This window comes from Calidris pugnax, unplaced genomic scaffold (genome assembly GCF_001431845.1).
Source record: "Calidris pugnax isolate Ruff unplaced genomic scaffold, ASM143184v1 scaffold111, whole genome shotgun sequence".
Classification (NCBI taxonomy): Eukaryota; Metazoa; Chordata; class Aves; order Charadriiformes; family Scolopacidae; genus Calidris; species Calidris pugnax.
The window spans coordinates 4,785,184-4,806,945 of record NW_015090872.1 but is presented as its reverse complement, the minus strand read 5'-3'; the positions used below and the strand labels follow the sequence as shown (position 1 = coordinate 4,806,945).

At 56.8% G+C, this 21,762-nt stretch overlaps 2 protein-coding genes across 2 annotated transcripts in view; both read right to left on the bottom strand.

Moving 5' to 3' along the window:
* NCL (nucleolin) overlaps positions 1–564 on the bottom strand; it is a 7,987-nt gene extending 7,423 nt beyond the window's left edge. Inside the window, exon 1 of the mRNA XM_014946048.1 lies at positions 325–564. Coding sequence (XP_014801534.1) covers positions 325–342 — 18 coding nt within the window. The 5' untranslated portion in view covers positions 343–564. The remainder of the gene's footprint in view (positions 1–324) is intronic.
* Positions 565–17,705: 17,141 nt separating this feature from the next.
* Positions 17,706–21,295, bottom strand: NMUR1 (neuromedin U receptor 1). The gene is made up of 3 exons (XM_014945851.1): positions 21,257–21,295; positions 19,907–20,809; positions 17,706–18,663 (listed from the first exon to the last, which is right to left on the bottom strand). The coding sequence occupies exons 2-3, from the start codon at positions 20,805–20,807 to the stop codon at positions 18,260–18,262; spliced, it is 1,305 nt and encodes a 434-aa protein (XP_014801337.1). The 5' UTR covers positions 20,808–20,809; positions 21,257–21,295; the 3' UTR covers positions 17,706–18,259.
* Between the last annotated feature and the right edge of the window lie 467 nt (positions 21,296–21,762).

The window sequence follows — 21,762 nt, the reverse complement described above, 5'->3', positions numbered from 1 at the left end:
CGAAACCCCCCCCTCCGCCTCTCCCCGCCGTAACATGGAAGACAAACGGGCCGGGAGCGGGGAGCAGCGGGGAGAAGGGAGGCGAAGCGTGGAACCGCTCCGCCAAGCGCCGCCCCTCCCCTCGCCGCCATCTTCCCGGTGAGGGAGGGGAGGCCTGGAAACCGCCGCGCGGCCTGAGGAGAACGGCGGCTCGGCTGCACCCCCTCACCGTCCTCCCCTCCTCCCGCCTCCCTCCTTTCCCCCACCATCGCCAGCCCTCCGCCCCGCCATGGCGGCAGCCACCCGGTTCCCGCCCGGCGGCCCCGAGCGCCGCCTCACCCTCACCTTGGCGATTTTCACCATGATGGCGGCGGTACTGGGCGGCGCAGGGGCGGCGGCCGAGCTGTCTCTCAGGAGAAGGGTAGGCACCTCCCTGCCGGAGGGAGCGGCGATGAGCTGGAGCGAGGCGCCCCGGGCGATCGGCGGGAGCGGCGGCGAGGCGCTGGCAACCCGGACCGGGGACTGAAACGAAAGGGCGAGCGCAGGCCCCTTCCGCTCGCCTTGCCTAGCCCTCCGCCGCGCCCCGCCCCCTCCGCCCCCGCCTCGGCCAATCGCCGCGCTCGCTGCGCCGCCCGGCCAATCGTCGCCCCCGCCCCTCGAACCCTTTCGCCAATCCCCGGCGCTTTACGATCAACCAACGGGAAAGCGCCTTACAGCCGCGACGAGGAGGGGGGTCTGAGAGGATGGGGGGGAGAGCGGGGGGACGCACCGCCCGCCCCGGAGGAATCGGCGTTAGCCAATGAGAGGGCTGCAGCTGGGGCGCCTCCGCTCTGATTGGGTGACGGGGCTTAGCGGAGGGTGGGCGTGGCCGGGGCCGCGGGAGAGCACGTGGCGATCGGCGGGCCACGTGGTGGAGCCGGGCCGGGGTCTGGAGCAGGGGCCGGGGGTCCTGGGGCCGGGAGGGGAGGTCCAGGGGTCCCGGAACTGGGAGGGGAGGTCCAGAGTTCCCGGGATCGGGAGAGGGGGGGCTCCCGGGGCGGGGACGGGTGTGTCCTGAGGTCCTGGGGCCGGGAGGGAGGCGTCCGGGGGTCCCGGGAGCGACCCTGCCGGGGCCAGCTTCCCAGTCTCCGCTCTAGGGCGGGGACGGGTGTGTCCTGGGGTCCCGGGGCAGGGAGGGAGGCGTCCGGGGGTCCCGGGGCCGGGAGGGAGGCGTCCGGGGGTCCCGGGAGCGACCCTGCCGGGGCCAGCTTCCCAGTCTCAGCTCTAGGGATGTAACTCGGCCTGAGCGAGCTTTTTTCCTTTTCCCATGGCCTTGGCAAAGGGTTCGGGGCTGGGGCCGCCCCAGCCCTGCCTCTGCCGCCCCCCGGCATCCCCTCCCCGACCCCCGGGAGGCACTAAGTCCCCTAAGGCGCCTTGAAGCTTCCCCCCGGAGCTGGTCGCTGTGCGGCTGCTGAGGTTGCAGTTGGCACCGGAGCACCCTGCAGCTGCCTCCCCCGGCTCCTGGTGAGGAGAAAAGGCCCAATGCTGGGGGAAAAATAAACCTGGGGTTGCCTGATGAATGCTTTTGAGTTCATACTTTGAAAGAAGACGGCAGCCTTCTCCCTGTGGGGTTTTACCCCCGTGGCTATTAAAGTTGGGGTAGGAATGACCCCAGGGCAGAATGCTGCACCCCTGTCTAACGCAGGGCTGAGTGCTGCCTTGCCCCTGCCTGATGTGGGGTTCTCAAAAGAGGTGAGCACCCTCTTGCTGGGGTTTCCCTGCTGCCTTACATCCCCTCTCACTTTAAAGCGGGCGTCCAGCCAGCTCCTGGGTGCTCCTGACTCACACCCGTGTCACATGTGACTAACAGTTTGCCCTTCCAAATCCTGCTTGGGAGAAGCCCCTAACTTGGGGAACACAAGATCCTAGGGAACCCTAAAATAATAATAATTAATAATAATAATAATAAAAGCCCCCAAAGCCCAGATTCTCAATGAATGCAGTCCTGCAGGGCCCTGGTGGCCTTGAGGGGACACCCCTGGGTTGCTCAGTGCCCCCTGAAAGCAAGGGACACACTGAGGGTGAGGTGGTATACCTGGCTCCTGAGCTGTCCTAGTGCATCTTTCTCCTTTGCTGGATGAGGCTGGGCAGTTCCCAGGCTGGCAGAGCCATAGCTGTGGGCAGCCCCTCATGGAGAAGTGATGGGATCAGTCAGCCTCTCCAGGAGTAAGACAGCCTGTGCAGAGACTGCCACCATCAGCCAGTATAGGGATAGAGGGAGCTAGGACAGAGGGGACACTGCCTGTGTCCCAGCCCTGGACATATATGCAGGCAGATGGGGATCCCACCTGGGGAAACCCCTTGTATAGGACAGCTGGACTCCACACGTGAAGCAGCAATGTCTGGCTCGTCTCCCACCACGTGCTGCAGGAGCCCTCCCCGAGTGCCCCGGGGGAATCAGCCACCCAGACCCAGGGTGGCCCATGGGGGTGCAGGGTGACAGAGATGGAGGAGGTGGTGGAGACCTGGCAGGAATTTTTTTAACTGAGGCAAGAGCCGATTGCACCCTCCTTGCCCTGCCTGCACGTGGTGCAACAAAATTATTATCATTGCTCGTACAGCCCTGCTGCCGGGGCTGGGCTGGCCTTGGGTCCTCTTCATGCTGCTGGAGGGCTGCTTTGCCATGGGAAAGGGACAACTGTTGCTTCAGCCAGGGGCAGTTTTGGCAGCCGGGACAGTGCGTGTGTCTAATAACCTAGTGCTGGTGGTGGGATCAGCAGAGGGTTGGGCTGGCAGCTGGCCAGCCTCGGTTCCCAGCCCTGGCAAGGGGCCACCTTGGTACAGTCTGTGCTCCATCCCTTGTCCCAGCAGCCTGCTTGGCCCTGGCAGGTTGTCCTTGGTGCTGGGACCTCTGAGGCTGCAGCTGGACCCAGTGTTTGGGGGGAAGGAGTCACAGAACCTATGTGGGGAGGAGGGAGAACCAACACTGCCCGTGGTGCTGCATTAATCCATGCACCTTGTTAATCCATGCACTGTTCAGCAGGTCTGGATACAGCCCGACCCTGCCAATCACTGCTGTGGCCATAAAGGACCAGGGATGCTGTGGGGAGGAAGGTAGCCGGGGCACTGCAGATGCCAGCATTTAGGCTGGGCTATTCCCTGTATCCTACATGTGGTCAGGACCTCGGGGCAGCCCTAGCAGTGGGTAGGAGGATGTTGGAGCAGCAGCAAGGCCAGCTTTTTCCCAGGGACACACTGCCTCGTAAGGCTGTCCCAGTGGCACAGCAAAACCCTGCTCTTCTGCAGGCACCACCAGAAAATTCAGGTCCAAGGGAGGGCTGCAGAGCAGCATCAATGAGGAGTAATTTGGCCAAAAGAACAGGTTTAACAGCTCTATTTGTGAAGCGAATGTATTTTAGGTGCTTTTATGGCCGTCTGTTGTTGCAGCACGGCTGCACCTTGGGACCATTGATCTAATTCTACAGTTAAAGGGAATTTAACTGGTTTAATAGAGACCCCGTGAGGGACTTGCTGAGGATTTGCAGTTTCTGGCATAGCAGACACTTGTCCCCTGTGCTTGTCCCTAGCCTGGCAGCGCTGGGGACACCGTACCAGGCTGCTGCTGGCCAGGGCTGGGAGAGAGCGGACCTGGGGGGGAAAAGCGGCTCCCCAAAAGCCAGGCAAGATGGGTGACCAGCTGGGGGGGACGACACCCTCACAGGGACCATACGTATCTGGTGGAGTGAGTGTCCCCAAACACCCTGTTCAGCCTGTGCTGTGCCTGGTCGCGGCTGGGTGTTTCCACTAGATGGTGACAAAAGTCTTCACTGCCTGTCCCGAGTGGGAGACCACGGGGGTGGGAGCAGGACATCCCGCCCTGCCTGCTGCGTCTCCCCCGGGAGATCTCGGGACATGGAGGAGAGTCTGAAAGGAGTCCCACGTGTGATACTCCCCAGATAAAAGCATCAGCCAACACAGTCAGGAGAGGAAAAGTTTCACCCGTAGCTTGCATAGGCATCTCCTGCCAGAAAACTATCAGGGACCTTCAACCAAACACCCAGCAGGTGCCCAGAGAGGGGGAAAACAAGCTAGAAAAGCCATCAAATGTGGCCCCAACTTCCCCCAGCCCCAGCTTTTCTTCCCTGGCGTTGTGGCTCAGCTGCTATGTGGTCCACGCAGCAGCCTGGTGTGGGCATGGCATGGCAAAGGTGACAGCAGAAAAACCCAAGTTTACCCATCCCGGGACTAGGCATTAATTAAAACTTCTTCAGCATCCCCGTGTCCCACCAGCAAAGCCCCTTCCCCTGCCACTGGTGCCCACCTCACCCCACCGCATTGCTCCCCTGCCCGTTGCTTGCTACCAGCCAGAGCCACCCCAGCGGGTACCACAGGGCGGCTGATGGATGCTAACCAGTGAGGTCAGGCACAAAGGACCTGTCCTCCCTCTTCCCAACCACACAGTTCACTTCAAATACCTGGCAGGTGGAGAAAACTCTCCCTAGGCCTTGGTTAATGCAGGGCATTAAATGAGACAGGTCTGCATGGTGCACAAATTAGGTCTTTTCTTCATTACTCACCTGGCCGTGCCGAGAGGAGAGCCCTCAAGCATGATGAGCATGAAGTGGGCCCAGAGCTTGCTGTGATAAATGGCGTTTAATTCAAGTGGCTGCATGCCAGCCCACGTCCTGCGCCTTGAAATGGGCAGCTCAGGACACAGTGCACTGCAGGGATGAAAGTCAACAGAGCCTGGTAGAGTACAGGGGACCATCCTTTCTCGAAGGCGGGATGCTTCAGGGATTGGCATGGGGTCCTGGAGCCAGACATACCCTCTGCCCCTCCGGCTGATGGTGGGTGATAACCCAGCACATCCCTCCTGGGTGAGGCTGTGCCATTTCCTGGGGTTCGTGACGAGGAAAAGTCCTGGTGACTCACACAGAGAGTTTGGTACATGCAGCACTTAGTCTCCCTGTGACCTCCGAGTATTCCTCAATGCAATCATTCCTGGTACCCTGCAGAGGCTTCTATTTCCAGGAGCAGCCACTTCCCCTGAGATGTCCCTTCTGGCAGCCCAGTTCTTCTCCCTAACACCGTTTGCCTGGAGCTGGCAGCCCAGGAGGGCTGTGAGCCCCCAGGAAGCCCACGCAGCCACCCAGAGCCTCCAGGCCAGGTGGGACTCCCCTCCGGCTCTGCTCAGCAGGAGAAACTAGTGCAGCACTGGAAAAAACAGTGCAAGGGACAGAAGTGGGACCGAAGCACAGAGGACTTGCATTAAGTGTGAGATAAAGCAGAGAAGACAGGCTAATGGAGATGTGGAGCCGTTCGGGTGGGGAGAAGGGAGTTTGGGTCACCCTCGATTTTAATCTCCAGGAACGAAGAAAGTTGGTGAGATGGGAAGAGGGAGGTGTTTCGAAGCAGTACCTGCAAATGCCTTTATAATCCACATGGAAGTCAACCTGGGGAGAAGTTAGAGGTGATCCCAGTTCAGCCATCCCAGGCCAGCAGCCAGCACACGTCACCGCCCCACGCAATTGCACCACATCTCCCCACGCTGCCCCGTGCTCTTTCGTGGGGACAGCCCAAGGTGGGGACCTCCTCTTTGCACAGGGCATTTCTGTGCATCCTCTTCACCTCCCAGATCCGGGGCAAGAGGGAACAGGAATCCAGACAAGCACCAGGTCCTCAGGGATGACTGTTGGGAGATTCAGGTAAAACATCTGCAAACTGCTGGTGGCTCAGCACGTCTGCCCCGTGGCACATGCCCACGGTGCAGTGACCTGGGGCTTTGCCTCGGCTCATTCACATTTTACCTGCTGGAAGCTCCCTCTGCTCACAGGCTCGTGTTGGGCTATTTCCATTTCACGGCAGCTCCCGGGCATGGGGCCAGCAGAAGGCAGACGCTCTGCCTGGAACAAACCCAAATCAGGGGATTTTTTTTTCCTTTTATTTTTTTTTCTCCTTCTGAAACAAAAAAACTGAATCTTTGTTACGTCCAACTTGGAAAAGCAGGAGTCTCCCTCAATTCCCTCCATTTTTGTGTTTGTACCCGAGTGAGGGGGTGAGCCCAATCCTCCCTTGGGAGCCCCACGCACCCACTGCCCAGCGAAGGCAGTGAGCAGGGTGGCATGGTGAACCTGGGGCTTCCTCACGTCCTTACCTCTAAAACCAGGACAGAGATAAATGCAACTGGGGAAAGCAGACCCACAGTCTGCCACTGCTCTCGGGGTGCCCCTTGCAGCCCCCAGGCGTGCACACACACACAGGTGTCCCCACTATAACATGTCCCAGCCTCTGCCAGGGGTCCAGCAGGTCTCTGCCATCAGAGTTGACCCAAAACTGCCCTTGGAATCAGGAACTGGTGGTAGAAAGTCTCCTGGGTGGCTTCTTTATCTTAGTGGGAAATGGTCGGATGTTTCCCCCAGGAGCTGCTGTGCTGTGTTGTCGCAGAAAAAGTTGCCCATTGAGCCCCATCCACGAGGTTTGCAGAGCTCCTGCCCCAACTTGCCACCACAAGGGACCAGCCACTGCAAGGGTTTCTGTGGTTGCATCAGGAGGTCCAGGCACAAGCTGAAATTTATGGAAAAGATCACTATGCACTTGACTCTACCCACAGAGCTCAAATGACCCGGGATGGCATCAAGCTGTACAGACGACCTGAGAGCCCAGCAGTCACCAGCACGATGGCAGGGATACTGAACCCACCCAGCTTTCACCCTCCATCTGCCCCAGCCTCCCCTCCGCAGCAAACTACATCAAAAGGAGGTTAAAAATAAGGGCTGAAAGTACCCCCCAGCCCAGCTCTTGTGCTGTTTGTGTCTCGTCCCGGCAGCACATCGGGCTGTTTCACTTACCAGCTCTCGCCGCGGAAATTCCCACTGGCAAGGTGCGAGTTAAAACCCCTGCTTTCAAACTCCCTACGACTGGAGTTAAAAATAAGACTTGGAGCAATAATTTCCCCACTGTCAGTGTTGTCAGACCCAAAGCGTGGTCCTGAACGACCCAGTGGTGTCTCATTAAGCCGGGCGAGTGTGTGATCATGACGTCCGCATCCTGGGAGGGAGGCGAGAAAATGGTTTCTTGGGGAAAAGTCCTCTCCTTCCTGTCCCTTACAAGTCATCAGCTCATGTCCCCATGCACAAAAAGGCAGAGGAAGCTTAAAGCAGCCTCAAAATTACACTGTGTCTCTCCTGCTCGATTTTAATTGTAGAGCAAAGAAAGAAGACCATTGATTCATCCCACTGGGTAATTAAATGCTTAATGCTATTGACTATAAAGACATTATGGTTCAGCAGCCCAACACTAATGCATTAATAATCGCTTATATCACAGTGAGGAAGGGGCACAAGCCACTCCTGAGGCACATGATAGTTACGTGGGATGGGAGCTCACAGCGAAAACCCTTAGGACCTGAATTAGTGCCATGATGACCTGCAGGAGCGAGAACTTCCCCTGGGTAGCTTGGGGCCAAGGAAGGGCTAGAAGGACCAGAAGGACCAAGGATGGGGGGTGGGGGGAGCAGCCCCTACCTTAGAGAAGCCCCCCTGGCCACACAATGGATGGGTGATGGGGATGGTGGTCTGGGCTCTGAGCACCAGCGCTGCCCCCAACACGGCTCTGGGGTGTTGTCAGCCATGGGATTGGGAAGAGAAACCTGAGCAGAACAACCCTTTTATAACAAGGCATGGCGCAAGCATGATCAGGGTCTGCCCACCTCCTGCCAGGCTCCGTATTTCCAATAATTAGCTGGCTGCTTTAGCTTATTGATTATGCAGACAATGTAGAGCACAGGGCAGGGCCTGCACATTGTCTGGGATTAACTGCACCAAAATGCGGCCAAGTGGGCGCTGCTCCAAGCTGAGGAGAGGGATTTACTCACTGGGAAATGTGGTGTCGACCCTTGGAGCGTGATGTGCTGGTGGGTACCATGCACTACCCGAGGGCTCTCACCCAGCAAAGGATGGAGATTGCTATGGTGGCTGCTCAGCATCCCACCTGTGGGGACTTTCAGTGCCCAGCACATGGCAGGAGTCTCACGTCCCATGCCCAGGCAGGCTGGATAAGGCCCATTTACAGAAGGTGAAGGAAAGAAGGACCCGCAGCAGCACAAGGAGAAGGGACCCTTCTCAAGACCGTTCTCTGCTGAATTTTTTCCCCACCTCCCCATGAGCAGGGCATCACCCCTCTGGCCACGGCACGCTGGGATAACCCAGCACCTCACCTAGAGCCACTTCAAGGGACAGAGCAGGCACATCCCCAAAAGCCACCAGAGGCATGATTTCCATCCAGGCTCTCAAATCCCTGTCAGCAACCTCCTGCCCAAGGATAAGGGGAGACGGCGCAGTTCTTCCCGGCCTCCAGCATGAAGACCAAAAGCACTTGCAATTTTCTCTGAGCAAATAGAAGCGCAGATCATGCTGTCAAACCCTTATTTGATTTGTTTCTCTGGTGGCTCTGCACCATTTGACTTCATTACTTTCTCTGCCCCATGCCATAGTCCAATAGTGTAGCATCTGTCCAATAAAAGGTCCACTGATATAATTTGCAAGTAGTTGGCACTTTCTGCCTTGCCCAGGAGAACAGGCTCCCTGGGTACCCCATTGTTTGAAAAAAGAGGGTTTTTTACAGTTATTCTGAGTGGGATATGAAACCTCCAAGCACTGCTTATTGCCCGATTTAACCTCATGAAATTACGTTTCTCCCAAAGATTTGATTCGCAGCTTGAAATCCAGCCTCTTTAAGTGTATTTCTTCAAAGAGTCACAGGAAAAAAACTCACAAACAAACAAACAAAACAAAACAAGACAACAAAAAAAAACCCCAAAAAAGGCTAGAAAGAAAGAGAAAGGAAGATTCCTCCCTACAACCCCCAGGGATGAGGAAGAAGGTGCCTCCATCTCTTTAGGAATGGCCAAAGGGGGACACTGTCAGGGGAGGAGAAGGAGGGCCTGGTGCTCCCAGTCTCTGACCTCACCAGGTGAGCAGCCCTGACTCAGTGAGATGCCACATTTCCTCTAGACAAGCCTTTCCAAGACCAAGGTTAGCCTAAATACATACCTATGTTGGTACGTATGTGTGTATAAAAGCCTCGCTAAGGGTTTGTTGGGATATTAGGAACAAAACACATTCCCTGAGGAAGCTGTGAGGGTAAGGGAAGCGCATTGCTGGGTCTCTGCACCCCTTTGCTCTGAGGCTTCGGGACGTGCCCGTTCAGCAATGGGCAGAGGTCGGGGTCTGTGCCATGGAGCGGTGCTCACTCTGCACCCTTTTCTGGGAGTGGAATTAATCATCACCACCACAGCTGCCAACCCAACACCCTCCCGGCCACAAGCTTTGGCTCATGCCTAAACTTGCTGAGATTGGTTGGGGCTCCTGCAAGGCAGGTGGCTTCACCATGCTCCTTTCGGCTGAGGAGCACCCGAACCGGTCCCACCGCCTCGCTGGGGCTCATCCTGTGCCTGTATCCTCGCCCTGGCTCAGGGGATCGCTTGGGGAAACTAAGCTCCTCCGCATAAGGTTCTTCCCAGCATGGGGCCAGCATCACCCAGATCAGTATTGCCCAGACCAGCATCACTCTCACCCTCAGGCGGATGAGCCACAGCCTGGGAGGAGGTAAACCCACCTCTGAAAGGAAATCACCCTGGGCGAAAGGTCCAGAAGGGAAAGGGGACATTTCAGGGAAAGCCCAAACGTCTCCAACCACAGTGGTTCCCAGTTGCTTTATTTAAATGACTTTGCCACAAACCTCATTGGGGCTAACAAAATGATCCTGCAGATCAGCTGAGCAGGGGGCCCTGAGAGCTGCTCCCACCCCAGCAAAGGCAGGGGAGAGGAGAACATCCCAGGTCCCTGCCCCTGGAAAACCAGCAAAAGGGAAACCTTGGTGGGTCTAAAAGTGCACCAAGCTGTAGAGGATTTGTGCAGTGCTGCGTAGCCTAAACCTTTACCCTCTGGGGATTTCAATGTGCATTTAGCACTGAGAGGACTGGAGTGTGCAAAAATGCACTGAGCAGGGAGAGTCCCACTTTGCTCACTCACACCCAATCCTCTCTTCTGCCCTGGCACCTCCTGTTTGCACAAAATCTGGGTCTATTTTTCTGCTTCTGTCCTTGCTCTCACCTGCGGAAAGGAGACCCTCCACCTGAGGCTGCAGCAAAGGCAGCAAGGGGGGTTGGAAGGGACAGCAGTGAGGCAGTGGCTTGTGGCAAAGTGTCTGGCTGTTTTCTGCAAAAAAAATCCTAAATCCCTCTCGTGGTGGATGAGACAGAGCAGCTTCTCAGATGAGAGACAATTAGATCAGCAAGTCCTGAAGACGCCAGCAAGTCTTCATCGGTCACATCACATCCGTGTGTGCCCCAGTTGCCAAAAACATTTTTCCTGGTGCGACTGTGAATTTGCACCCACTGGTGCTGTGACATGGGAGAGGACCTGTCCTCATGGGCAAGGAGGGAGCAAGCCCCTTGACAGAGGGGGCTGTGGTGGGACCACATCTCCCTGCAGCTTGTGCTTGGAGGTGTTCTGGCTCCCTCCAGGTGATAAACTCAAAGGATACCAGAACTTGGCTTGGTCTTCCCTGTTGTTCTAAATTGTTCTCCCAAATCTTGACTTGAGCACAGTCAGGCTTTGTGACCAAAATTATCACTGGGTTTTGGCACCCCTGAATGGGGCTGGAGACCCCAAACCTATTTCTAAGAAGGCTTTGTGGGGAAAACCATGAGCCACGCACAGGGTGTCTCACCACTGACCTCAGCCTCTCCCAACCCACACGTGCAGAATAAAGTTGCTCAAGTGTCAGCCAAAGGCCCTGTTCAGCTCTGGAGATGTTACACTGGGGAGATGTTAAACTTCTGGGGCAAGGAAGCAGGCCAGGAGCTGGGAGGAACAGCAAGGGGACACAGAGATGTCTCGAAGGCTGGGGGTCCCATCAAGGGAGGTACTGGCAAGTGTGACCCGTCAGACTAGTCTCAGCTCCCAGGATGGCTGGTTTCCCACCGCAGCCCATGGCTTCTGGAACAGGGTTAAACTCCCAGTTACATCTGCACAGGGACACAAATCCTCTTTCCAGGAGGAAAAAACCTGTTAATGCTTCAAGTGCCGCATTCACCCACCCTGACTGGGTGCAAATGGGTGCTTTTCAGTCCCATTAGCACCATTTACTGGTGTTTTCTTTCTCGTAGCATTTTGCTGCTGTATTTTTAATTCAACTACCCGAAAATGCTGTATTTTTAATTCAACTGCCCACCACCACACAGTCAGTAGAAATCACTCTCACCTATCTCCCATCTTCTGTGGCAGGGGACTGAAGAAGTCCTCACCCAGCCCTTATCTTGCAGGGCTCCCAGATCACACAGATGATGCTTTTGCATGGTACTTGCTGCTGCTGTGTTTCGGGCTCCTGCCAGATGGACTCACCACCTGCGAGCCGGGATTGCCGCAGAAAAATAGACAAGAAATCCAGCTCAAACCATTTGCTTTTCCATCTGTGCCAGGCGGTTGTTTAAAACAGCCCCGGCAGAGAGGATCGGAGCTGGGGCCAGGATTAGTTTGGACAACTGAAGAGCTGGAGAGAGACATGGATCTTCCTTTAACCAGAGCAGAAATCCCTTGAAAGCATCAGGAGGAGCAAAGAGCTCTTAAACAGGCCATGGTGTGAATGAAAGTACCTGGGAAAAGGCAGCTTGACACTGGGATTGCTAATGGGCTCCAGGGATGTCTGGGAGCTATAGGTGTAGGAGAGAAGAGCAGGGCAGGCAACAGCAATATCTTCCCCTATTTCTTGTTAATACAGCAGTGAGGCTGGATGGGTGTCCTAAATTATAATGACTTTCTTGTCATTAACTTGATTTCTTTCTGGTGACAGCAGCAGTGAATTGGTCCCAGCTGTTCTGAGCATGGGATGAGAAATTAAAAGGAATTAAGCCCATCTGAGTGCTGAGGGGTTAGTGTGTAGGGGAGGGGGTGCTTTGGGCTAGTGATAATCTGAGGGCTGTGGTAATGGGGTGGTGGGAGATGCCAGAAAGGGAGAAATAGAGAAATAGAACTTCTTTCAGGCACTTTCTGTGCAGGCAAGTGTCAGCTGCAAAGGGTTTTTATCAGCTGCCCTTGCAGAGGTCAGACACAGGACCTGAGGGAAAAACCCCAGATTTATTTCTCTGTCTTTATTTTCTGCTGCCTGTTGGCAGCTCCTGTGCCTGCAGGCACCTGCCTGCCAGGACATGGAGAGGGGATCGCTTGAAGAAGCTACTCCATCCCATCTCTGCCAAATGGGGATCTGTGTCCTCCCCTCCTGGCAGCCTCAGGCTGATTCCTGTGTGAAATAGAGCTTTTGGCCTGGATTTTAGCCCCAGGGCCAGCTGGGACCATCCTGTGCATGATGAGAGCTCCGGGGGCAGGAGGGGATGTCTCATGCTCGGTCTCAGCATCACTTTAATGGTCATTAACACAAGATAGTTGCTCTACCTGCCCAGGAGAGATAAGAAGAAAGATGTGTTTGCTTCCAGATACCTCTCAGACAGTTTTCTCCAATGTGTCACATTAAATAGTCCCAAATTGAGAAGGCAGACTCACCCTGGCTGCCGTGATAAGCACAAAGAGTGATAAAGCCCTGTAATTAAAGTCTGCCGCTATAATAATGTTGCAGCAGAGACAGATGGGGTCTAGTCCTGAGTGTGGGTACATGTCTTGGGTTCTTACTTGTTTTCATCGCAAATACATTTTGGAGGGGGTCAACCCAGGTACGGCCCAGGTGGTTTGGGTGCCAGGAGGAAGGGGAAGATGCCATCTGGGCTTGGTGGAGTGGGGGAGCAAGGGCTGTCATTCCCTTCCTGACTCTTTAATGCGGACTAGCTCCTTGGCAGAAGCAAATACGGTCAAAACCCCATTTGAAGAGGAGCTAGCCTTATAGAAAAACACCTGATCTGTAGGGAGCTATTTCCCCTCAAGGGACTCCACCACCACCCTTGGGAACTTGTGCTCACATTTCACTGGTCCTAAATGTATATAAAAATAGGCTTTTTCCAGTCTGAGAATCCCAGCCTTCCTCTTCATGCTGGATTTTTTTTTCCACCCCCATGAGGACCGAAGAGCTGGTGCCCCCTCATCCTCCACATCCCACGCAGGGGACCAGGGTAGACACCTGGGGCATGTCTGCTGGGGACCCCAAACACACCTTTTGTGGGCTGTGGGGAAGCCCTCTCCAGACGACTGTCCTCCAGGTCAGTCTTGAGGTCTTCCAAGTCAGTCCTGAAGTCCTCCACTTGCATTCCCCAAGCCCCATGAAGCTCCTCAGCGGCGATGTGGGGGCTTTGGGCTGAGCTCGATCCCCCCAACCCCACCAGCAATTGCAGCCAGTTGTTAGCAGTCCCTGCTTGCCCTGGGGCTCTGCCATCCAGCCAGCTTTAATCCATTTACTGCCGTGCTAATTATGCATTACTTTAATTTCTTAACCAAAGTGTCCCCGTGAACCAAATTAAGCATCACACGGGCTTCTCTGACATCAATTCCAGCATCTTTAGCAACAGCACGTCGCGACAGGAGAAGGCGTGGGCTCAGCAGACAGGCTGTCTCCTCTCATCCATTGTGGTGGGGTCTTAATCCTGCCCCAGCTGGTGCTTGTTAAGTTGCCCGGTGGTTTTAATGGTCACTTTGCCCCTGAAATTGCCACTGCACCTTGCTGCTAGGCTGTGGGGAAGGGCAAGGTGCATCCCACCTCTGTCCATCCCATCAGCCTGCCATGAGGATGGTGGGATCTCAGGCAGGGAAGTCTTTAATAACACACAGACCTTCACATCTCAGAGATGCCCTTTGCCCATCTAGCCCCCGGTGTGTGCCCTAAGTGGGAAGAGGTGTGGTACAGGGAGCCCATCCCTTCCTTGCATGTTGCCCAGTCCCTCCAGAGCTGTTGGGTTCGCTGTGATGTGGAGAAAACCGTCCCAGGTGCAGGTGACAGTCACACTGCAACATGTGAGTCAACCTGAGCATCCGGAGCTGCGGCTGAGCTCCTCCATCCAGGGCCCTTGGGGTGGGCTGTGCTTCCCATTGCTGCTCCTCCCCAGCCTCCCCATAGCACGTGTCTACCTGGAAAGCTGGCTCCTGCAGGAGCCCTGGCTCTTTGGGAAGCCACTGAGGAGCTGAGCGGGAAGATGCCTTTGCTGCGGAGTTAAAAACTGAGCCCACGGGTGTCCCCCAGGAGCAGAATCAAGCCCTACGTATATTTCCCTCACCTGTCTGTTTGCCCTCCTGCCAACCTTTGTGCTGCCCGTCCCCTGTCTGTAGGCACTCGGTGTTAGCTTTTCACCACCACCACTACCCTGGAGAGGAATTATTGAAATATGGTTGGAAAAGCAGCCTAAATAATTGCCGAGCTCAAACCCAGCACATCCCTGTGGTTTCCTGGCTTTCACATCTTCCTGCTTCCCTGCTCCCCTCTCAAAGGCTGGGATCTCAGTGGGAAAGGCTCCTGTGCCATACTGATTGCTGGGCAGCCCGAATCTGCCCCACCGCCCGGCCCCAGCCAGGGACTGCTCGCTCCCAGGCACATGAGGGCTTTGGCCAATTCACAGTGTATGACTTTTCCCCATACCATGGCTGTGCGAAGGAAGCGAAAAACAACCCTTCCCTTGGCTTATTGAAGAGGGGACGGCAAAAAAATCTGCTGGCACTCTCTGTCACCATCTATCATGGCTCCGAATACATGAGGCAAACACTCTAATACTTGAGTTTGGCTCAGTAAAGCAAAAAAAAAAGAAAAACACCCCATGCGTGTTGCAAACAACCACAGCACATAAAAAAAAAGCCTTACAAGGCTGGGGCAGCCTCACGGATGGATTACTTTTTAATCCCCAAAGCTACGGTGATAAATCTTTTTATTGGAAGCTCCGGAGATACTGTGTCACTCAGGGCGCGCGGCAGCATCAGGGGAAAACAGCTCCGTGAGCTGCTGGGATACAGGGAGTCTGCTGGGAGCAGGGCTGGAGGTGAGAGAGGAGGGATGGGTACTCACCATGGGGGTGCCGGAGGGGCACGAGGGTTCCCCCAGGGCTGGCAGCGGGCAGAAAGGCAGGAACTGGCCATTGGACATTTGGGAGGACAGAAGGACAACTTTTGAGGAACAGCTCTTTAGAAAGAAAGCATTTGGAGAGGAGATGGTGATGTGGGTCCCGACCCAGCCACGTGCTCCCTGTTGCAGGGACCGAGAGGTCCTTCCCCGAGCTCCAAGCAAAGACCCAGAGCAACAGCATCCACACACTCCCCCCAGCTCCCAGCCCCCCAGTGTCTCTCTGCTCTGTCCTCCCTTGGGTCCCAAAAGGATCATTTAGTTGGTGAGAACTCCCAGGCAGTTTTTTGGGATCCTCCTTCCCCCACGGCCATCCTGAAGCACTGGTCAATTCCCCTGACCAGTTACATGGGTGGGAGCAACTCATCCCATTCCTGGCTACTGCTGCCTGCTCCTCTGCAGGGCTCTTTGCTTCTATACCACCTCCCTGGCAGGAATAACCCCTCTAACTATACCGGGAAGGTGGCAGGGGACCAGGCTGATCCTGAGGGCACAGGGCAGTGGGGAGCATTGTCTTTAGTGCAAACAGGCTCCATAATTCCCTTCCTGGGGGCTGCAACAAGCCCAGGGTGGGCAGGAGCTGAGCCACTATCTTCCCGGTGATGGAAAGGTGTAAAACCCTTTCAGTGAAACTGCTCTCCCCCAGGAGATCAGTTCCTTTTTTATTAGGTTTCATGCCCTCACTGCAGCTTTTTCTAAAATTAATTATGGGATTAAAGGACTTGCCTGGGAGCCTTTGATTGCAGCACCTCTCGTGAGCCCAGCTGGCACGCAGTACCCAGGGACTTGGGGTGGTCTCCCCACGCGGTCACAAAACCCCACTGAGGGGAGCAAATTTTGCCTGCACATCTCCACGTGTTGCAACCATGGCTTTGGCAAGCCTTTGGGATGCTTTTTGGGGCGATCCCTGGCCCAGCTGTGCACGAGGGGTGGGCAGCGGGGAAGCCCCCAGTGTCACTGCCTGACACACCAGAGCCTCAGCAGCACAGTCACCCTCTGCATCTCAGAGAGGAGATTTTGGGGGAGCTGAGGAGGATGGGGAGCCCCAGATCAGGGGATGGCAGGGGAGTTGGGAACATGAGGCTGGATGAAGGTTCCACGCAGGCAGCTGTCGCTGCATAATAAAATGGTATCGACTGCCTATTAAAAAGCCATTCCCCGGCGATTTGCAGGTGGGAAGCAGCCGGGTGAAGTGAGATAGGGAAATAACAGCCATCAAGGAGGCATCAGTCATGTCCACCCACACTGCAGTTACGAGGAGCCCCACACAGCTTCCAGGGTGCTGTCCCTTGTCAGGACCACCAGTGATGGGAGTCAGAGACGGAAGGAAATAGATGGCTCTTGATGCCCTTGGCCACACCAACATCCTCTGCAGAGGGGCTGTGAGCAGCCAGCAGGATCCTAAAGTGAGAAGCTTATAGCAGCCCCGTGCCCATCCCCACCCAGCAGGACCCCACAAAGGCCAAGGAAGGGCTTTGTGAATGGTAGACCCTGCTGTGGGGATGGGGAGCTGACCATGCTTTCCCCAAGCCAGGGACTGGGTCAATGGGGGCAAGAGGGAGTTTGCAAGCCCCAAACCCTGCCCCTTCTTGGTCAGTGTCCTGGCCTCGTGGATGTGCATCGGAGGGGCTGGAAGCAGAGCAGCACCGGGCAGTGATGCCCCTGCCAGCACTCTGCCTGGGGCTCTCTGCTCCAGTTCCTCCACTGGGGTCCCTGGGTGAGCCCCCCTGGCACAGCCACACTGCCCAGAGGCACAGACATGGGATGCCGAGCCAGGGATGCCTTCCTGGCTGGCTGGGAGAGAACTGGGGCTGGGGAAGCTGTGTGAGCCAAGAGCTCAAGCTGCTCGGACAGCCCCTCGGGTGGCATTTCGGAGCCTTAATATTTCATCCTGCGAGAGGACCTGGCGTACGCCTCGAAGTCAGCGGCATCGATCTCCGACAGTAAATCAATGGGTCCTTCCAGCCTGGGGGAGCACAACCCGCCAGCCTGCGCTCCCTGGCATTTTCATGACATTTCCTGAGCCCTGTGTCTGGGGATAGATTGATTGCCACCGCTCGGGAGGCAGCTCCCCCTCTGCGCTCGCCCCAGCCCCAGCATCCCGGGTACCAGGAAGGGTGCCTGCATCCCACTCACACCCTCCCTTCCGTGCCTGGAGCCTGCCCAGCCCCACAGACACACCACGGCAGCAGAACCCACAGGCAGAGCTGGTGGGACACCCCTGGTGCCCATGCCCCTGGCACACAGCCTGCCCGACACCTCCCAGGAGGATGGCCCAGGTTCAGTCCCATGCCGGGAGAAGAGCTGGGTCCTGGGGGACTCAACCAGGGCATAAATCAGGCCAACAATGTCTTTTTTTATTTCTCAATGAGGCTCAGCCCATCCAGGGCAGGGATGGAGGAAGGCTACCCACATTCCCCAGAGGTGCAGGGGGCCACAATGGGCTGAGGAAGAGGAGGGTGGCACCTGCCAGACACACATTGGAGGAGGGAGAGCAGGGCACATTTGTGGGGCACAAGGAAGGTGCAGAGCTGTGACTTGGGGCTGCAGACAGCCTGTTTTCCCCCTGTAGGCTTTGGCTCCGAAGGGAGTAGCCACGCTCCTTCCCTTGCCCTTGGTGGGCTGATGAGGGAGGAAGGCTGGGAGCAAGGAGCTGTACCAGCACCCTGCAGCCAAACACCAGCTGGCACCACCGAAGGGATGTGCAAGAAAACCAGGGGCACATGGGTGCCAGAGGGCCCTGGGGAGGTCTCGAGGGAGAAGACACTTTTTTCCCTGCTCCATCCTGTGCAAACTTCTCCCACCCCTGTGGGTCTCAGCCTGGGTGTGAGCACCTCTTAGGGGCACCCATCAAGCACCAAGTCCCAAAACAGCCCAGGGTGCCTGACACCCCCAATACCCGTAGGCTCACCCCGCTGGGCTGCAGGGATTGAGCGGTTTTGGGGGTTGCTCTGTTGTCCCTGACATAGAAGCCAGCTGTTCCCACACCACAAGGGATACCCTGGCCTTGACCAGCCCCAGTGCTTGAGCACAGCAGGTGCAACACATCCAGGGCACAGCACGGCCACCACCACCATGTCCCTAGAGCAGCGCTGCCAAGAAAACCAACCTTCACATCCCAGCAGGATGGCAAGGAGAGGCAGGGACCCCTCCATCACTCCTACCCTCTCCCCACCATGGGATGGGCACCACAGAAAGAGGGATGCTGGTGGTGGGGAAAGCCAGCCCTGATCCCCCTGCGTCCTCCTGCTCATCAGCAGACGGATGTTGCATGTGTGGTGGCCTGAGCCTCCTCCACCTCCTCCAGCTCGTACTCCTCGGCGTCGGAGAGGGGCAGCCCGTTGGTGCCAGGCATGGGCTCACACTCGGTGCTGCGGGTGGTGGTGCGGGTGACGCTGGGTGAGTATTTCCGTGACCGTGGTGGGCGGTGGCCAGGGCGGCACATCACCTCCTTGAACATCTCCCGGAAACGGGTGGACATCAAGTTGTAGAGGATGGGGTTGGCGGCTGAGCTCAGGTAGAAGAAGACACCTGAGATGATGTGGACGTACTGGAACACGTGGTGCATGTGGCTGGTCCAAGTGGAGACAAAGCTCCAGACGAGGCGGTCAGTGTGGAAGGGGGCCCAGCAGATCCCGAACACCACCACCAGCACGACTGTGGGGATATGAGGAGCTGGTGTTAGACAGGGCTCAACCCCCTGCAACGTCCAATCCCTCAACAAGCACTGCCCCGTTTCACCTCCAGCCATAGCAAAGAACACCCAAAAAATCATGGGAAAGAGCAAAGGGGAGAGAGGAAGGGCCCCCCTGTTCCTTTTTGACTTGCCATGGAGATCTGGACAGGATCTCCCTCCCTCCATCTCCTGCCAGGGCTGCTCCAGGTACTGAACTGCCACGTGTCTCCATTCCCCGTGGGCAGGTAGCCAGCTGTGCCACAGCCCCCATGGTTGTGCAGCACGGCTGGGGGACACTCCTTTGGGCACCCAGCCTCTGGGCACCCCACCACCTTTGCCAGCAAAGTCTAAGAGGCTCTTTTCTTGTGCTCTGGTTTTGTTGTAGTTTTTTGGTTTTTTTTTTTGGTACCCCAGTGCTGCTGATGGAAAGGAAAGGGGATGTTGTATAGTTAGTCCTGGGGTCTGCCCTGCCATACCCATGCCATGCTGCATCTCCATGGCACGTGGGGACGGGTCCCCCTTTGTCCCTCTCCCAGTCCCAGTGCCGGGGGAAGCGGAATTACCACTTGTCTGGGACAGGACGGAGAAGCAGCCCTGGCCCTGCTGATGGACTGGGCTGGGCAACCTGCCATGGCTGTGCCGTCACGGGGCTGGGAGCATGAGGAGGTCAGCGTGCCGGGGAGAAACGACTACCCAAGGGCAGCCAGCTCCTGCTGCCAGGAAGGGGACCAGAGGCTGTGGGGACAGGGCTGGAGAGAGGAGTAAAAGCATAGAGTGGTGGGACAGAGGGATGCTCCACTCCAGCCTTGGGTCAGTGCTTCGCTGCCCTGGGATGGTTACAGTGGCTGTAGGGCTGGGTAGGAACTGGTCCCTCTCTGGGAAATCCCACCACCACCACCACCACGTGAGGACTGGGCTGGGGGATGGGAAGCAGGTTCCCCCATCCCGTTCCATCCCAGCTCCTTTCCCTTTCCCACCCAGCACTTTCCTGAAGGGGAGGTCTCACAGCTGAGAGGGAGTTGGCACAAACAATCCCCGCTGTTGGAGTGGAGTCACCAGATCTGCCTTTGCCCCAACACCCCATGAGACAGCCCCGCAGCCTTTCTCTGGGACAACCCAGCCTCAGTGCTCCAGACTAGCCCTGCCTCAGTTTCCCCCAGCACCCTCCCAACAGAGCCTTGGGAGATACCCCCTGGCTCTGCCCATCCCCAACATCAGACTCACACAGCATCTTCGTGACCTGCCTCCTCTTGACTTTCTTCTGCCCCCGAGTGTTGTGGCAGTCGTGGCCACTGCCGCCACCAGATTTGGTTCCCAAGGTCTCCAGCATCTTTTCTTTCTTCAGCTGCAGGCCGATCAGCAGGTAGAGGATGCTGATGGTCCCCATAGGCAAGAAAAAGAAGACAATGGTGGTGATCTGGATGATGAGGTTGTAGGTCAAGAGGGGCTTCACCAGGGTGCAGATCTCCGAATCGGGCACCCGTCCTCGGCCTGGCACGCAGAGAGGCTGCAGCCCGTGGAGGCTGGTGTTGGGGATGGAGCAGATGACCGATAAGACCCAGATGGTGACGATGACCCTCTTGGCATGATTCCTGGTCACCACATACTTAGCCTTGAGCGGGTGCACCACGGCGATGTAGCGCTCCACGCTCAGGGCCGTGACGTTGAGGATGGAGGCGAAGCAGACGGCCTCGAAGAGCAACGTCTTGAAATAGCAGCCGCTGGCACCCAGGAGGAAGGGGTAGTTGCTCCACATGTCGTACAGCTCCAGCGGCATCCCCAGCAGCAGCACCAGAAGGTCGGAGACAGCCAGGCTGAACAGGTAGTAGTTGGTGGGCGTCCTCATGAACCGGTGCCGGAGGATGACGATGCAGGTGAGCGTGTTGCCCACGGCTCCCACCACGAAGATCAGCAGGTAGATGACACACACAGGGACAAAGAAGCTGGACCGTCGAGGTCCCAGGTACTTATCTCGCAGCTGCTCCTCCGTCAAGTTGGCATCCTTAGGGTCGAACAAGGTCCCTGTGTGAGTCCCGTTGCAGAGGTTGGGGCTGACGGGCTCCACAAAAAAGTCTTGCTGGGGCAGGGGGAACTTGGGTCCGGAGCAGTTGACATAGGGATTCATGGCTGCAAAAACATAGGGAGTTTTGTGGGATGCTTTCCCAATGCCTCTGCTGCCTCAGTTTGCTCTGTCCCTCTCCCTGCTGGTGTCAGGGTGCCAGGATGCTGCTGATCACCACGGCTCTGCACCCTCACCCCCCAATCCTGCCCCAGCCATAGCCTCTCCTTTGGGAAACCACCCAAAATCTCCCCCAAACCTCCCTCCGGGGTTCCCAAGCACTCCTTGCCCCGTTTCCCATCCAGAAACAAACCTGACAGCTCCCCAGCCCACCTTGATCCCTTTGGCCCGTCACCAGGGGGAATCTCAGCAGGGCTGTCCCCCCTCCCTGCTCCCCAAAGCCAACCCCAAAAATCGATCCTGGCTCTAACGCTACCAGCTGTGCAGAGGGGTTGAGGGGGTGATCATAAAACAGCCAGAAGGAAAATTGATTTTCCAACCCAAGAAGGACTTACGGCTTGTTGGGAAGCTCCAAATGAAGTCTGAGGTCCCACCACCCCTGCGCTGGACAGGGTTTGGGCCGGGGAGGGAGCGTGGGTGGGGATGGAGACTTCACTGCCTTAAGAGGCAGGCTAATGAAATCCTGCCGCTGCTCTGAGCCTGCTCAGCTCAGAGAAGCCGCCTGCACTCATCCACCTTCTCCCTCTCGTCCTCCGTCAGCGGAGAGGCTGGCAAGCAAGCCAGGGGGGTGCTGGGGGCTTCCTCTGCCACCTCTGGGCAAGAAAGCCCGGTGCCGAGACCCTACCCCTGCCAGGGGCTGGCTCCTCGTTTTGCAAAGCAGCACTGCCGAAAAGATGCTCTTCAGGAAGAGAGAGGAAATAACGTTAAAGTAATAAACTCCATCGACTCTCAGAGAGTCCCGGGGGAGGGCGGCGTGGCTGTCTCCAGCCCCACCACCTGCCTTCGCAACGCCGGGATGTGCCATTTGCGTGGCCTCCATGGTGAGTAAGGCATCGATCGG

Excerpts from the sequence above, each read along its gene's own strand:
- NMUR1 (XM_014945851.1), bottom strand. The coding sequence starts at position 20,807 with ATGAATCCCTATGTCAACTGCTCCGGACCCAAGTTCCCCCTGCCCCAG. Across the intron at positions 18,664-19,906 it reads GCAGGTCACGAAGATGCTGT|TCGTGCTGGTGGTGGTGTTC; the intron begins GTGAGTCTGATG and ends ATATCCCCACAG.